At 38.2% G+C, this 17,856-nt stretch overlaps 1 protein-coding gene across 1 annotated transcript; it reads left to right on the top strand.

Moving 5' to 3' along the window:
* Positions 1–2,357: 2,357 nt before the first annotated feature.
* Positions 2,358–10,026, top strand: LOC128507840 (sodium-dependent organic anion transporter-like). The gene is made up of 6 exons (XM_053478967.1): positions 2,358–2,738; positions 4,136–4,254; positions 4,909–4,997; positions 6,699–6,874; positions 8,796–8,953; positions 9,431–10,026. Exons 1-6 carry the CDS (start codon positions 2,392–2,394, stop codon positions 9,595–9,597), a joined length of 1,056 nt encoding a protein of 351 aa, XP_053334942.1. The 5' UTR covers positions 2,358–2,391; the 3' UTR covers positions 9,598–10,026.
* Positions 10,027–17,856: the final 7,830 nt, after the last annotated feature.

Raw genomic sequence — 17,856 nt, 5'->3', positions numbered from 1 at the left:
GCAGCCTGGTGGAGCTGGTGCTCGAACCACCAACCTTCCCATCAGTCACTTGGTGCCTTAACCCTCTGAGCCACCACTGCCCGAATGTCACTGTAGCGCCATATTTTCTCCACTGGATGATGACTGTCTTCAACTGTACACTAACGTGTTCCATGGTGTATATATACCGTCTTTTAGCCTTCTCCTGACCTTTCAATCTCTAATGCTTTGGAAGCTCTCTGCGGCTCGTGGCTTTTGATGTAAGATGACAAGTGTGTTCTGACTCATTAGTTTGAATGATTACATGATTACTTTATTCTAAACACAGCCACATCCCCAGTTATAAGGGTGTGAGGACACAGGGTATGCGACCACTTTATTTTAGTTTTTTTTTTTTTTTTTTTTTGTCAGTTGCGTCGTACTGGAAATAGTTCACGTTAAAGGTGAAAAAAGATCATAAGTGATTCATCTACGGTGGCCTGGAAGTGCAAACCAAAATAACAAAAACAATATAACAAATTTAAAAAAACAAAAGGAAAACAAAACCGAAAACAAATAACAAATTTAAGATCAAAACTAAAAAACTAAATAACAAATTCAAAATCCAAATAACAAAACCGAAAACAAAATACAACCAAAAACAATATAACAAATCAGAAAACACAATGACATATCCAGAAACAAAATACCAAATGAAAAAACACAACAATTCACACAAACTGGAAAATGTAGATATAGAAAATTTAATTCTTATATAATTTTTTTTTTTAAAGAAATTAAATTCTAATTGCTGATTGGATGAGACATCTGTCACTCAAGACATACAAGAAGTACTATCAAGTGAAGTCAGAATAATTTTTAAAGCACATTTAACACAACTTAGTTGACCAAAGTGCTGTATAATCCTAAAATACTGAAATAAATCCTTAAATGAAAATACACCTAAATGTCCGTGTGGCCGCAGTACTTCATATATATACACGGACTAAATTTTGAGTGACAGATGTCTCGTTCAATCAGCGGTAAGAATCAAAAAGCCAAAAAAGGTAGGTGTGGTTTGCGAATGACATTCTTACCGCTGATTGGACGAGACATCTGCCACTAAAGATCAGCAATAAGAATTTCATTCGCAAACCACACATAGGCGTGTTGATTCTCAGCGCTGATTGGACAAGACATCTGTCACTCAAAATATACAGGAAGTGCTGCAGCCACACGGACATTTAGATGTATTTTCATTTAACGATTCATTGCAGTATTTTAGGATTATCTATTACTTTAGTCAACTAAGTTAAAGCTAGTGTTAAATGTGTTTTTAAAAATTATTCCGACTTCACTTGGTCGTACCGCTTGTATGTCTTGAGTGACAGATTTCTCATCCAATCAGCGATAAGAACTTCACCTACCTCTTCCGGTTTGACTGAATTGTCGCTTTGTTTTCAGTTTTGTTATTTTGTTTCTCATTACTCGTATTCATTTCATCTCATCTCATTTTTTAGATTTTTTTTTTTTTAGATCCACAGTGGATCTGGATTCCTATTAAAGGCTTATCAGTCTTATCAGTGGTCTTAAAGCCGGTTATTCAGTAACTGATCATGGAGAAAATTGCCAAACATGACGTCACTTTTGCTGTAGATGCGCGAGCTCATGCAGGCTTCCTCTTCTACTAGAATAACACTGAATGATTATGTTCTAGCTGGAACCAAGGACGAGACCCGGGTGGAAGAAAGCAACAGAGTGTCAGAATAAGGCAGGGGTGAAAGAGTAGAAATGTGACTGTGACGGAGTCAGACTTTGCCCTTTTGGTAAAAACTCGACTACTGTAGTTAAGGATTATACTCGCTTGTTATACTTTTCTAGCTATCTACGATTTCTATCATAAAAATCTCATACAGTATTAATGGTAATTGTTTTGTCATTTCCTACACCTTACTTTACCTCTAGCACCTGCAGCCGTGCCCAAGGTAAGCAGATTCTTAACATAGTTCTAGTCTAGATCTCAGATAACGCCCTAAGCACTAAAACCTCCATGTGAACACTGGATTTAAAAAAATTTATATTTTTATACATTTATCCTCACATTCACCCACAGGTCTGATTTCTGTGTTTTTCTAGATCACTAGGATGCGCTTCTTTGTTCCATCTCTTTTTTCCGGAGTTTGGAGCTGATTTCTGGAATTCCAGGAAAGAATGTGACCTTCTTTAGCTTTGTCTTGTTCCCTAAAAAAAAAAGTAATCAGCTTAAAAATGAAATTCCTGTGAACCTAATACTGTCCAAGATGTTTACAAGGGAGTTTATGAATCAGAACTCTCTCTCTCACACACACACACACACACACACACACACACACACATACACGCACAAAGGCTACCATTTCTTGTCTTTCATTTCTAGTTACTTCAGCTTCAACCATGTGGAATAACAGCAGTGCAACCAATACCACCTCCATGCCTCAGACACCTGGAGTTATCGAGCAGGCACTGGGACTGACTTTAGCGGTCATGCTAGGGCTGGTGATCTTCTCCCTGGGCTGCTCAGTGGAGGTGAGTAAGATCTGGCTCAACCTGAAGCGCCCATGGGGTATCTTGGTCGGGCTGGTGTGCCAGTTTGCCGTGATGCCCCTCACCTCATTCCTGCTGGCTCTGGCGTTCGCCGTCTCCCCGGGTCAGGCCATCGCTATCATCGTCATAGGTTCTTGTCCTGGAGGAGCCATCTCTAACATCATCACCTACTGGCTGGATGGTGACATGGACCTCAGGTACCTAAGACTGTCCTGTAATTATCCCATGGTTCAACATGTACAGTACCGTCTTTAATCTTCTATATCTGTATAATGTAAATATACTGTAAAGTAAGTGGGTTCCTCTTAATGTAAATTAAGAAAGTTTTCAGAAAGTTTTACCTCATCGCTTCACCTTGGTGAGTTTTCTCTACAAGGTACTGATTATAACTTTTCCTTATTGCTGGAGTGAAAATATCAAAGATACCGCACATCTTTAGTACATTTATTGTACTGCATATCTTTTTTTAATCGCTTTTTAAAGTCCAAGGTAAGACAGGCTTATTAAAGGTCAAAAAGATGGTACTCTTGATGGTATGTGCCACCCCAGCAACAAGGAAACGTACAGTTTGGTACCATTGAATATAAAGTTGTTTTGTGACTCTGTCTGTTGTTAAAACTATGATAGAAATAGGTTTTGTTTATTATTATTTTTTTTTACAGACCTAGTGTTCTATTATGCTAAGGTTAAAGAGTCAGTGAGTAATTAAGCAATTGATTAATTACATTTTTATTAATACCTGATGTGCTTTTTATAAACCCCTGATGCGTGATTTGATAATTTTATAAATTTGGATTTATTTGTTAACTAAAATTGTCACAAATTGCTGTTTTATGATGCTGCATACAAATGATCACAATATTAGTAAAAAATGTGATGTTTAAATTCTACCAAAACTCTTAGGGGATCCCACAAAGCTGTATTTTCAGACCATTAAAATTGACATTGCACTGTGTTTGAAGCATGTGTTTATAGTTCATTAGGTGTATTTCATGATCCATTTACATAATTAGACCTAGACGTTGTAAAATGATTCACAGTTTTACAATCATTAACGATTTATTGTAATAACCTTGTGCAATTAGCACTATGATACAGTCACTGTTTATTCAGCTAACAAGTACAACACAAATACACAGAGCTTGACAAAAGAATATTTAGCTTGTAGTAAAAAAAAATGCTTACTGTACATGCTATAGGTCATTTGTGATTGAATAAAAAAAAAATTGTAAGCACAGATTTACATATTGATTAGGAATGCATGCACATCTGCTCGTCTATCTAGTCTGCCAATCAAGTGCATAAAATCATGTGGATACACCTCAAGAGCTCGAGTTAATGTATAATTATATAATAATAGTTCAGTGATTTTGAGCATTTCCAAAAATCTCTGTGGCACAGTCGATGTGAGACAGTTAGAGGAAACATTTTAAAAGTGATTTAAAAGGTGACCAGAAAACCATCTCCGAACACGCGTACACACACACAGACATGTTCTCCAGATTTGAAGTTGGTGAGCTACAAGAGCTAAAGACAGTCTTTCCCAGTAACCATGATGTTTCCCTAATGTTCTGTCTCTCTTCCTGTCTCTCAGTATAACCATGACCAGTGTCTCTACTCTGCTCGGACTGGGCACCCTGCCTCTGAATATATATCTCTACTCTCGCACATGGGTGAAAGCTGGGAGGATTCAGATCCCTTATCAGAAAATAGGTATTCACACTCTCCCCCGCCATGGTGGCTTTCCAAGTCTGAAGCGTTTACCCTGCATTTAAAAATGAGTATTCGCTTGTACCAAAGAACCATCAAGTACAAATTCCGTTTAGGGGTAACTCATTGGTTAAGGTGTTGGTTTAAACCTCTCTACTACCAAGTTGTCACTGTTGGGCCCTTGAGCAAGGCCCTTAACCGCCAACTGCTCAGATGCATAATGAGTTAAAAATGCAAGTTGCTCAGGATAAGGGAGTCTACCAAATAATGATAATGTAAATTAATTTAAAGTACAAATTCCAAAAAGATTTTTATGACGTTGCATTTCAGCGCTTTGTAAAAAAATTATTTAAAAAACTGTATATGTAACTGTAACACTTAAAGTTGCATTAAATTAAATTAAATAAAATAAAATAAAATATCTTTTTTTCAAACTAATTTCCTGATTTCCTTTTTACAATTGTATTTGAACATTTTAAAATCAAGGCACATTTTTTATATAGAAAATATGTATGATCCAAAGTTTTGTCTCTATTCACTGTACATTTACTTCATTGAATAAATATGTCACTATTTGTATTAAAAAAAATCCCATAAATATATTTACAACATACAAACATCTGTAATGTAATAAATAATCGTTATTCTTCTTTACAGGTCTGGCGTGTATTAGCCTGATTGTCCCTGTGACCTGCGGCGTGCTGGTCAATTACAAGTGGCCAAAAATGGCACGGATATTTTTAAAGGTGAAAAGAAACCATGTTTTTGAAAAAAGTACAAGAAGTACACTAAGGTGGTAATCTATACCTTATTATAGCAAATATACTGTTACTGGTAATATGGCAAGAATCTGTTGGTGACAATCTATACAGTGGGGGCCAAAAGTTTTGAGAACAAATGCGCGCTTGAATTTGACACAAATATTAATTTTCAGTTTTAAAGTCTGCTTCTTCAGTGTTTTTATATCTTTGTCTCAGATGTTACTTTGGTATACTGAATGATCCTTCTTTTTCAAGACTTCTGTGATTGGTCTCAGCATGCTATCAATCAAGTTCTGCGCTGCATCCTGACTGATGGCGCAGCCTGTTCTTGCATAATCAATGCTGAAATTTTGTCTGATTTTTTTGCGTTTTTTTGCGTTTTTGTTTCTCCACCCCCATCAACCCCCCCACACAATGTTTTGTTCCATGAGCCACTTAGTTATCTTTTTTTCCTCATGGCGAGGAGCTCCATCATGCTGGATCTCCTCCTGAACGACAACAAGACAAAGGAGCTAATAGTGGACTTTAATACTAGGCAGGAAAGGAACTACCAGACCCCCATCATCAACAAGTGCCCTGTGGAGAAAGTGGACGGCTTTAATTACCTCGGTGTTCATGTCACGCAGGACCTGTCTCAGTCCTGTAATATTAACACCTTGGTGAAAAAGGCCCGGCAGCGTCTCTACCACCTCAGACGCTTAAGAGACTTTAGACTGCCCTCTAAGGTGCTTAGGAACTTCTAGTCCTGCACCATAGAGAGCATCCTGGTGGGAAACATCTCAACCTGGTTTGGGAACAGCACCATGCAGGACAGACAAGCTCTACAGAAGGTGGTGCGATCTGCTGAGCGCATCATCCGCACCAGGCTCCCTGACCTTCAATCAATCTACAACAAGCGGTGCTTGTTCATTCCAGGAAGATCAGGATGGACCTCAGCCACCCCAACAATGGACTGTTCCGCTCTCTGAAGGCCAACAAAGAGAGACTGAGGAGGAGCTTCTTCTCACAGGCCATAAGGAATCTCAATCACAACAGTGCAAACTTTGAACTAGGACACACACATTACACACGTTCACACATCACACATGAAAAATTTGCACTTTTGCACATTTTGCACACCAGCGAACTGTGAACTTTGAACTGCAACCTTGCACAATATTCTGCACATCCACACATTATCTTTCCCCTAACTAGACACTGTTCCACATCACACTACATTACATCACATTTCAACTCTTTTATATTTTATTTTATTATAGTTTATATTTTATTATATATATTTTTTATATTTCTTTTTTTATTCCAGTATTTTATTTTCATATTTATATATACATATACAGTATATACATTTAAAAGTCCTTTACATCTAAAGTTATTTACATATTTCTCTTATATTTTTAATTTGTAATTTTTCTTATTGTTCTTATTTCACAGTGAAACTTTCCTATTAAATCTTGAGGTCGTCAGCATTTGTATAAGCATTTGACTTCATATCATAGTGTGTATGACTGTGTATGTGACAAATAAAATTTTTATTCAATCTTATTTCAATAAGTGCAGCAAAGAAAAACATCAGAGACATCGGTTTGTCCAATGTGTGTAAAATGAGGAGACAATTCCAATCAGGTGTTGATTTTAAGCATCCTCTGACTCTGTTTCCTCTCTGTCTTATCTCTTCTCCTGTAGGTGGGGTCAGTAGTAGGAGGCTTGATCATGTTGGGTGTCGGTATCGCTAGTGTTGTACTTTATGGTGGTGTGTGGAACACAGAAACCCCCATCCTGGTCGTCGGTGGTGTGTTTCCTGTGATCGGCTGCACCATAGGATTCGTTATCTCTGTTATATTGCGTCAGTCCTGGAAACGGTGAGAAAACTGTCATCCACTGTCTAAACATTAATATAAAAGTATAAATTATTCCGTTATATTGATGATGATGATGATGATGAAGGTGTCGAGGTGTTGCATTAAGTACAGTAGGTGGGTCAAACATCAGTACTGCATAAACACTGTTAAAAGTGAAATCTGATTAATATCAAGTTACACCAAAATATACAGCACATATTACGTTAAACATACACATATATAAGTATTGCATTTGTGTATGGTTATTTTTATTCTTTCTATTACAATATGTATACAGTATTTCTTTTTTAATAAATTGTTAAAGCGCGCATTCTACTGTTTCCACCACAAAGATGATTTTTCATTTAAAGCACGTCTCAGAGGGATTGATGACTCTTACACGACAGCAATTTCTCACAATTATACATTTTTATTCATTACAAAATAACAACATTTTTTTTAAATCTGTTTTTATTTCCAATGAATGTTGGAAATAAAAACGCTCTCTGGGAGATATCAGAGAATTTAAAGCTTTACCTGTGACGCTGGAGACTGAAGATATCATCAATTACCATATCATCAGTTTTACTGTACATTTTCTTCTTTATTAAATTATAATATACTTGTTTATTAATACTCTTTTATTATGCAAAGCATTCACTGTATAAATATATTTACCATACCTAACATTTATTGTGATAAAATACTATAAATATAGTAATGTACAGTACTGTGCAAAAGGCTTACAGACGTGTTATCTTTAGAGAGAAGCACGAGAGAATCCAAATTTGAATGCAAAAATCTGTTAACTATTAACATCACTATCTCACTTATGCAGTTACCGCGGTGGCCGTAAGTACGGTTCATCATGATTCACCGCGACTTTTGGCGCTGTGATTAGGTTTCCAGCTTTAAGCGCGTCGGCCCTCGTATAGTCAAACCGCACAGGTGAGATAGGGGTATAACAGCAGGAATAACAGAGGGGGCAGGTTATCGGGGGCGGGGCTTGTAAGACGACCTTCACACACACACACACATACACACTAACGGATTGGGAATGACTGCTGTCTGGCTCACGGATTACATAAATTGTCTGACTAACGGACACTTTGTAACACGTTACATCCAACACTGGAAATGATGCATCATGTTATTTCTTAAAATTCACCCACACACACACACACACAAACACGACTTTATGTAAATTATATGCCTTTTATAATGCCACATGTCCAACATGTGAATATTTAATGTGAATTGTTTATCTAAAAATCACAAGAGAACTTAAATATATATCATTTAAAGAATTTTGTGTAAAAATAAATGAATCGTGTTAGGAATCAATTGTGAAAATCATCATATAAAGAAATAAATTAACCATCTAAACTATTATGTCACCATTAGTGAACCGTCCGAAGAATCATCTGTAATATATGTGTAAAAGTGACTTAATCCTTTAATTAATTATCTAAAGAATAAAATGTAAAAAAAAAAAAAAAAAGTAATAGTCATGTAGAGAGTCACTTATAAATAAATCATCTGAAGGTAAATAAATCATCTGAAGTGTCGCATGAAAATGAATGAACATGAAGAATCATACGGGAAAAATAAGTCATGTGAAGGGTCATTTGTGAACATTAATAAATAAGCAGAAGAGTTACATGAAAATTAATAATTGTGACGTATCAGATGGGAAAAAAATTAATCCTCTGAATTATTACATTTGAAATAATTATTTATAGAATCATGTGGAGGGAAAAAAACAGTCCTGTAAAGAATCACTCAGTTTTTTTCAAAGGAAATGAATTCAAGTAGAAGTGAATGTTTATTGTACTGAAAATACTGAAGAAATAATAAAGTATTTCGACTGATTTATTTTGGAAATAGGTAAGATTTTAATGTGTTTATGAATTGTAATCTAAGTGTGAAATTTCGGTTTCAGATGCAGGACCATCGCCATGGAGACAGGAGCTCAGAACACACAGATCTGTGCTACGGTCCTGCAGCTTTTCTTCCCTCCGGATCTTCTGTCGCAGGTCATCACACTCCCTCTTATATACGGCTGTTTCCAGCTGCTGACGGGCCTGATGCTGATCACAGGCGAGTGTGGAATCAAATGTCTAATATTATAACCGTACAACCCGACATTGGCTACGTTTACATGAGCGATATTTCCTCAATCCGAAAAAAAAAGAGATTTTGCCTTAATAATTTATGCACACGCGGATCTGATAAAGATGTGTGTTTACATGCTCAAACCTTTTTTTTCTGCTTGCTGTGAAACGTTTAATCTGTCAGGATTGGTCAGGCTTCACATATATTTAGCTATTTATATAAATAACTCGTCTTTTATTTACACTTATTTCCATGTTCTTCATGTTCAGATTATTTTTTATTTTTTATTTTTAGGTTTGTCAAACTGTGTGTGAACACACAAAAATTATCTAGTTGCACCTGTGCACACACACACACACACACACATCTGACATCTACTTTTAAAATCTAAGTGCATGGTTTTGCAGTCGAGGATGTTTTGTAATGCTTATTTTTAACATACTTTTTTTTTTCCATTTACAGTTTATCAGATTTACAAGAGGACGTCGTGTAGGAATTATTTTATAACCTCGGCAGAGAAACGCCAGTCTGAAGAAAACGGGCCTACTGGAGAAATAAACAGTGCCTTTGAGAGCGACTCTAACAAAAACGCTGGGGAACCTCACGTACCCTCCGTCACGGATTTTTAACCAATTTAACGTCTCCCTGGTGGAGAGCTGTGAGTCGCCGTAATACGGAGTTTTCTTGTACTGTTTACAGTCCTTTTTGTTTAATTATATTAATTCATAAGCACAGTGAAACTTTGTGCCAATGCCGGCACGACAAGCCAATAATAATGGGGATGATTTTTTATGCCTAACTTCTTAAACGAGATCCAACTGCCAGCATAAAGCCCTGGGAGTTCTATTGAATGAGGTGTTTGTTTGTTTTTACAGTTTTGACCCAGTTTTCTGCAGGTTGTTGGGTCTAACCACCTGTGTTCAGGTTAGCAAGCAACAAGTTTGATATGATGTAGCTTGTTGCTTATGGCTGTCTATTATGTTTTTTGTTCAACCTTGTTAAGCTTTGATTACAGAAAACACACTGTGGTGTCCAGTTCATGTGTGAAAATGATTCCTTAAGCGTAGTGAATAAAAAGCACTTGGAATGTTTGAGTAATATATTTTTCAATTCAATTAAATTTAATTTGTATAACGCTTTTATCAATTGACATTGTCGCAAAGCAGCTTTACACAATCAAAAGAATTATTAAAGTGTGTATGAGATGTGATGTTCCCCGATGAGCAAGACAAGGACGACGGCGACAGTGGAAAGGAAAAACTCTCTGAGATGATAATAGGAAGAAACTTTAAAAGACTCAACAGGGAACCCATCCTCATCTGGGTGAAACAGATAGCAGGGATTGATCTGCACTCATACTGTGAGAGACTGGAAGTTCAGTATAACAGGAGTTTTTTTAAGGTTAAAATTGAGTCCAGTATATTATTCGAGGCTCAGGTAGTCCTGAACTATCGAGCGACTGAAGTCACAAGTCCTCTGAGAACAGCTGTCTGCATCAGCCGAGGACGAGGACCGTCTTCATGAAAAAAGTGGAACCATGTCCAGTCACCACACGCATCCCAGGCAGACCACGCGGGGCATCCATGCGACGAGATCTCCAACCAGAAGCAGGACACCAGGACAAGTCAGACAGCTCCAGGGGGCGGAGGGGGTCTGGATCACTGGCAGCTCAGGAGTGACATGTACAGCTCGACAGAAAGACAGGTAGAGGGAGGGAAAGAGAAGAGTAGAGAGAGAAGAGGAAGGAGCAGAAGAGAAGGAGAGATGGCAGTTAGGTATGGTCACAGTCAAACAATGTATAATCTAAAGCAGAGTGCAAGCAGAGACTCCGGCAGGACTAACTATGACATTATAACTAAAAGGGAAGAGCCAGAAGGAAACACAGTCATGAGGGGGAACTGGAATGTAAAGCGACCAATCACTTCACCGTCAACAAACCTGAGTGATCAATGAGAGTGGGGAGGACAGCATCTAAACATACCAGTTCACCATAAAACTCTACGTCCATGAGTCCCCCAGATCTGCTCCTTTACCTAAGGCTTATCTATTTATAAAAATGCTTGATTAAATAAATAGGTTTTTATAATCTATAAAAACTATAATCACACAGAGGTCTTTTACTGTTGCACTTGATGGAACAGAAAGTTACAGTGTGATCAGAAAGCTTGCTTCTAGCTGCTTGTGGTCCTATGACTAGAACTTTTGTCTTATCACGATTAAGCAGAAGGAAGTTAATTAGCATCCAGTCTCTTACAGTATGTCCTGCACACATTGCTCAACTTCAGCAAGCTGGTTTTTCTCATCTGGTTTTGCTGAGACGTATAACTGTGTGTCATCAGCATAACAATGAAAACTAATACGATGATAACGAATTATGTTGCCCAGAGGAAGCATGTAAAGAGAAAAAAGCAGTGGGCTTAAAACTGAACCCTGTGGAACACCAAACTCCACTTTAAAGCATGCAGAATGGTCACCATTTAGATCTACAAACTGAAAACGATGAGTCAAATAGGATCTGAGCCACAAGCGGGCCGTTCCCTTAATTCCTACTACATTTATCTATTTATTTACCACATTAATCAAAGTGCAACTGAGAATAAGACATCACCAGTCCGAACCTTGATCCTCTGCATACATTCATCACTTTTTTTTTTTGTTTTTACAGTGCCGAACCAGGCATGACGATCAAAGGTGCATTACGAACAGCCTGACCCTTCACAGGGTGTTCAGTCGTGTTAAGTGTGATTCCAAACCGCAGGGAGCGAAAAAGGTTCAGTTCAAAAGTAACTGCAAACGGTGGAGGGAACAACTGAACAACAGGTCTTCACTTCACTGAAAAAAGGAATGAAAATGTCTTATAAGTCATTGCATCTCACTTTAGCGTGAAAATAATGGAGCTCAAGAATCTTTATCTTTTTTTATCGAGAACGACATTATATTAAGAGGACATAATGATTTACATTTAATTGAATCAAGAAATCCATAGTATTATATAGGCTAGTAATCTGTAAAAAAATAAATAATTAAGAAATCCCCATGCATCTTTAATCAATTATTATTATTCATATTTTTATTTATACACGCTCAATAGCATATAATTTATAAAGTTTTTTGTTTCAATAAATATTCAATATTTAATGTCCATAGTTTAAAATTTCCACAGCGACAGGTATTCGAGGTGCTTATGTTACCATGGTGACCCACGGAGGAAGTGGTGTCAGCGCTGGTGACTTTGCAGGGTGTTCCGGATGGTCGAGTTTTGTCCAGGGAAGTTCCCTTTATCGACATTCCCAAAGCGGGGCAGGGAGTAGGGAGTAGGGAGTAGGGAGCACTCTGTGAAGTACACTTCCAAATGGAATGCAGCTTACTGTAAGTCTTTGGCCAAGCCGCTTGTCTGAAAGTATAACATGAATGAATCTTTTGTGAATGTAAAAATCCCCAATATAACGATAGAGATCACAGCAGGGAGAGATCCACGTGCACGTTACTAAAGCCAGCTGAACAATGAGGTCCGGCAGCTACTGAAGGAGAGGAACGACGCCTTAAAGTCCGGCGACAGGGCTCTCTACAGCACAGCCCGAGCCAACCTAAAGAGAGGAAAAAAAGTCACTGGTGTCAAAAATAAACTCTGAGGAAGATTTAATACATCATTAGTTTTTTTTTTTTTTTTTGCTTTATAGCTAATTGAATGATTTGATTGTATAATGACGGCAAAAATAATTACAAAATCCAAACAAGTCACATGATAAAAAATTTACTATAAAATAAAAGATACTTAAAGGTTGCAGATTCGACAATGTGAATCGATTTATTGTGCCTACAACTAGACAATGATGGGTACAAGGGTACAAGTGCATAGGCCACACCCCCTTAACTGTAAAGGACACACCGGAGCCACACCTCCTTTACTCTGACAAGGGCACAGGCCACACCCCCTTAACTGTAACGGACACACTGTAGCCACACCTCCTTTAGTCTGGAAAGGGCATAGGCCACACCCCCTTAACTGTAACCGACACACCGTAGCCACACCTCCTTTAGGCTGGCAAGGGCGTAGGCCACACCCCCTTTAATGTAACTGATAAACAGTGTTTTTTTTTTCTAAGCCTAAGTTCTTTCACAGGCACTTAGATATCTCATGTAAACGTCATTTCAAGCTTACGAGGAAAATCCTGACGACCATCATACAGATTTTAGGGAACCTCGTCTCGTTGGACATCTCGGGACACATCATGCTGGACACCTGCACCGTGCCGTACATCAGGGACGCCCAGGAACCGCCCAGGTACACGCCCACACAGGAAATGAATCACAACCTACTCAAAACAACAAGCTGCGTACACATGGCTTAGAAATGTCAATATATCTGTTTTTGTCTCTCTGTCTCCCTCTCTATTTGTCTCTCGCAGCATCGAGCCTTGTAACAGCCCTATTTACCTGTTCCTAAGGGGTGAGGCGCCCTCTGCAGGTTTGGGTCTTTATAACACTAAACTGTGTTACCCGAGGCAGGGGCTTTTACTGTATACCAATAAAATGTGTAACGTCACAAACATTCCAGCCTTTAAGGTACGGCAAGCATACACGACACAGAGCAGGTTAACTTCTTTATCTGTCTCGTCACTTTTATTTCTACTCAGACGCTTTTTGATTAACGTGTGTCTGTTTGTTTGTTTTTATTTTTATTAAATGATAGTATGTCCTGTATTTGAGTTTAGTATCAGTGTAGGTGCTTGGGCAAAATTTTCAAGCTATTTCATATGGATTTGGGGCGGGGCTAAACTATTAGCTCATTTTGTGATGTCACACTACATACAGCCCACAAGTTTTGGCCTGATCACAGGTTTTGCACTTAATGACTATTACTGAGAACATGTTCTTGGACTCTTTATATTGATTTTATGTATAAGCATGCAGTAATTATTATAATTTTACACAGATTAGGTTTGTTTAAATAGTAACATGTAACCCTTGTGTTTTTATTCAGCTTGATTCTAAAACAGCCAGATATTACAGGAGATGATGTTTTGTCACCCCTAGTGACAATTAAACTTTTTCAGTTTTGTATGTTCATAAGTTAAAATCTAATCTATAAAACAAGGTTTTCCTTAGTCATTGTACTATATTGTGTGCGTGTGTGTGTGTTTTAAGTGACTGCTCTAAGAATGAAGACACACACACACACACACACACAACTCATTTCTTAATCATGTTGAAATAGTTTGTCTCTCTCTCTCTTCTCTCTCTCTCTCCATTTAGTGACAGTAGCTCGGAAATATTATAAGTATAATAAGAAAATCCAGTTGGTGGAAGCAACACTCTCCTCTACCTGACCAGATCAGAGTGTGAAGGTGCGCCGCCAGGTCATCAAGGTCGTTCTCAATGGCTTGAACCATTACCAAGAGGAGTCTATAAGACACTAACACACACACACACACTGCCGTTTCCATAGCAACAATGAAATCCAGCATGTGAACACAAATAATCAAAATATTTTTAATAATGATTTATGTATACAGTTGTCATGTTTGTATTATGCGATTCTCTACCCTTAGAGCTTGAGTGGCAAGGATCCATGCCGGGAAAATAGCATGCGGATATAAATTTGGTGTGAGTCAACAGGGGGAGGCCTCGGGCATCAATCTGTGTTTGGGTTTCCCGATATGTCATAAAAAATATTATTACAGGTCGACCTTACTTAAGAACAAATCCGACTTACAGATGTGCTCCCGGAACAGAACTCGTTCATAAGTCGGATTTGTTCTGAAGTCCTACAAAGTCAGCCTTATGCGGTGTTCCCACGAATATACAATATAAAGCATGCCAATCCACTTAACTAAATCTCTGGACCTACGGAAATGAATCTCTCAGTAAAATGTAAATTGGCTCTGTGCATTTAAATCGCGAGGGGAACCCCGGACGCCAGCTTTATCTCAGAGCTGTTTTTCACTGTATTGGACTGTGAACTATGTTTTGTTAAGGATTTTCCCACGACGTAGCAATACACATGAGCTACTTCCGCAATTGGTTTGTATCTATGGTTCATAGAACCGCAGTCCATTTGTATCTGCGGAAATGTTCATAAGTCGGGGACTATCTGTAATCTTTATCTCATATGAATCTTTGATTATTCTTACTCACTGTGTAAAAATTTTTCTCTGAAGATGGACGAGTGACAACTGTCCCAATCTCTTGGTAAAAACAATTACACACATGACTAATCTTTGAGCACACAGGAGTACTGTGATCCTCAGTTGCTGAAAACCATGAAAAGTATTTCGTAAAAACTTTTTTGCCTCGTGCCCCTCCCGAGCAGTGACCTTTTGGGGAACAAGGTGGCCTGGTGTCAGGTGTCCAATGCCTGTGGAATTCTGTCCCACATCATGTTCAATCGGCCTGAAATGTGGACTGTGGAGAACCCTAACCGAGAGATGGTCATGGACAAAATGTGGATGTCACCTTGAGCCAAAACATTAACTACAGGTGTGTGTGTGTGTTCAACCTCTTAACTCTAGTGCAGCTTCTAATGCCTCATCGTTTCTATAGTAACGGCTAATTAACAGGGACGTGACGCGTACAGCAGACTCTCCACTAATCAAAAACATGATTTAACAAATCATTGATATACTGATGTGTTCTATGAAGAGGCTTTTATTTACTAAACATCAGTGAAAGGAGTCTCCAGCGTCAGTGCTTTGTAACAGTCAAGGGTAACACCGTAACTTTCCGCCTTCTTCAGTCTTCTTTGCAGTTTCCTGTTTTTTTCCTGCATTTTATTTTTATTGTATTAAGAGAACTAAGTAACTTAAGTGAAACAGAAACTAACTGACAGTCAGAAGCATTAAATGGTACTATAATTAGATAAAAAGTTTCTTCTTCTTCTTCCTCTTTTTGGTTTTACTTGGCATCCATTTTGTTGCATTATTGCCACTTTTTTTTATTATGGTAAAAATGTAGTTATGATGCAGCAGACGAGATGGAAAGTTCACACAATGTCATGAACCCTTTCAGTGAGTTTGGACCTTTCACTGAGCTGAAGAGGCTGACCTCAGACTCAAATCATAAATTCAAATTATTTGCTGCCATAAACTCTTTAAATTAAAGACTTCGAAATTTCAGAGCGTGGGCTGACGAGTAACCTGAACCCAGCCTGAACCCAACGAGTAACCTGAACTCTTTGGGTTCAGGTTACTCGTCAGCACACACTCTGGAAAAGCTGCAGTAAGGTCTGAACAGTGTCCTCATTTCAAAAAGTTTATAGAAACAATTTAATGTACTGTACAGGTAACAGATGCTGCTCTGGCAACAGTTACAAAAAAGAGCAGCATTTTAAACTTAAAGCCTTTATACCATCATGAGTAATAAAACAGATTTTACAAACCACTAAATGACCTAGACAATGCAACAGTTATAGTCACATTTCCTATTTAAGGCTCTCTACATACTGTAACACACACACACACACACACACACATATGCCCGTAAGCACTAAGGTCTAATTTATATTTACATATCACCTGGATAATTTCTTTGCTCTTTGTGGTTGTTGGTGCCCCGGAAAAAGAGGTGCTGCAGCATTGGATAGGACGACTCCAGTCCAATAGAATTTTTTTTTAATCGGAGTGTGTGTGTGTGTGTGCGTGTGCGTGTTTGTTTGCGTTTGCGTGTGTGTGTGTATAAGTGTAAAAACCTTTAATACAGGTCGCCCACTCTTACAAACGAGTTCCATTCCAGGAGCATGTTCATAAGTCAGAATTGTTCTTAAGTCCAAAAAAGTAAGTCTTGTATGTCTTTGACACGAATATACAATGTACAGCATACCAATCCACTTGACTAAATCTCTGTCCCCTTTCCCTGCACTGAGCCTTTAAATTGCAAGGGGAATCCCGGACACCATTTTGTCTCAGAGCTGTTTTCCACTGTATTGGACTGTAAACACTGGCTTGTTGTGGATTTTCTGAAATTAGGATTATTCACCATCAGGACAGCTTTACAGAACAGACATTTTCTATCACTGTGCTATTATTTGTAATAAATTTTAACTTTTTGGAAAACGAACAAGTCTTGGTTTACGATTACCAAGTACCATGTATACATGCATACATGTAAGCTAATACCGTAATTTGTTTGCATCTACGAATGTTCGTAGAACCGAGGCCAGTTCGTATCTATGAAAATATAACAGCTGATGATTGTACACACAACAAATAAAAACTTTTCATTTTTTCTATTTCCTAATAGATAAAGAGTAATGTACAAATCCACGTCTCCCCGCTGCCATCAAACACTGACCTGCTGAGTCTATGGCTGCAAACTACACACACAGGTTTATTACCAGGTAAATACCAGGCATAAATTCCCCTGAAACCAGAGCACACAAACACTCAGACTCCATTTTATTGCCACATAACGTTACTGAGTCTAGACCTGAGTAACTAATCAACCCCAGATCATAACACTGTCTCCAGAGGCTTGTACAGTGGACACTATGCATGATGGGAGCAGCGCTTCATGAGCTTCCCTTCTCACCCTGACACGCCGATTGCTCTGGAATAGGGTCAGTCTGGACTCTTCAGGTCACATGACCTTTTTCCATCGCTCCAAAGTCCAGTCTTTATGCTCCCTAACAAACTGAAGGCTTTTTTTTTCTGATAAGTCTCACTAACAAGTGGTTTTCTTATGGATACACGGCTGTTTAGTCTCAATCCTGTGCATTCTCATCACATCATGTGTGTGCGTGTGTATGGAAATGGTTTTACTTTTACTCTTAAACAAGGCTCTGGTTTTTACTCTTGATTTTTTTTCCATGCAACTTTACCAAGCATTTAAGTGATTTCTGAGCCTGGATTAGTTTCAGTCACGAATAGTCAAGTCAAAATCAAACTCTCAGT

The sequence above is a fragment of the Clarias gariepinus genome, chromosome 19 (genome assembly GCF_024256425.1).
Source record: "Clarias gariepinus isolate MV-2021 ecotype Netherlands chromosome 19, CGAR_prim_01v2, whole genome shotgun sequence".
Taxonomy (NCBI): domain Eukaryota; kingdom Metazoa; phylum Chordata; class Actinopteri; order Siluriformes; family Clariidae; genus Clarias; species Clarias gariepinus.
This window is presented reverse-complemented; position numbering and strand designations above follow the sequence as displayed.

Bases quoted from the DNA above. Each gene is read 5' to 3' on its own strand.
- LOC128507840 (XM_053478967.1), top strand. From the start codon at position 2,392: ATGTGGAATAACAGCAGTGCAACCAATACCACCTCCATGCCTCAGACA. The intron at 4,255-4,908 runs GTATTCACACTC...TCTTCTTTACAG, and splicing joins GATCCCTTATCAGAAAATAG to GTCTGGCGTGTATTAGCCTG. The intron at 6,875-8,795 runs GTGAGAAAACTG...TTTCGGTTTCAG, and splicing joins TTGCGTCAGTCCTGGAAACG to ATGCAGGACCATCGCCATGG.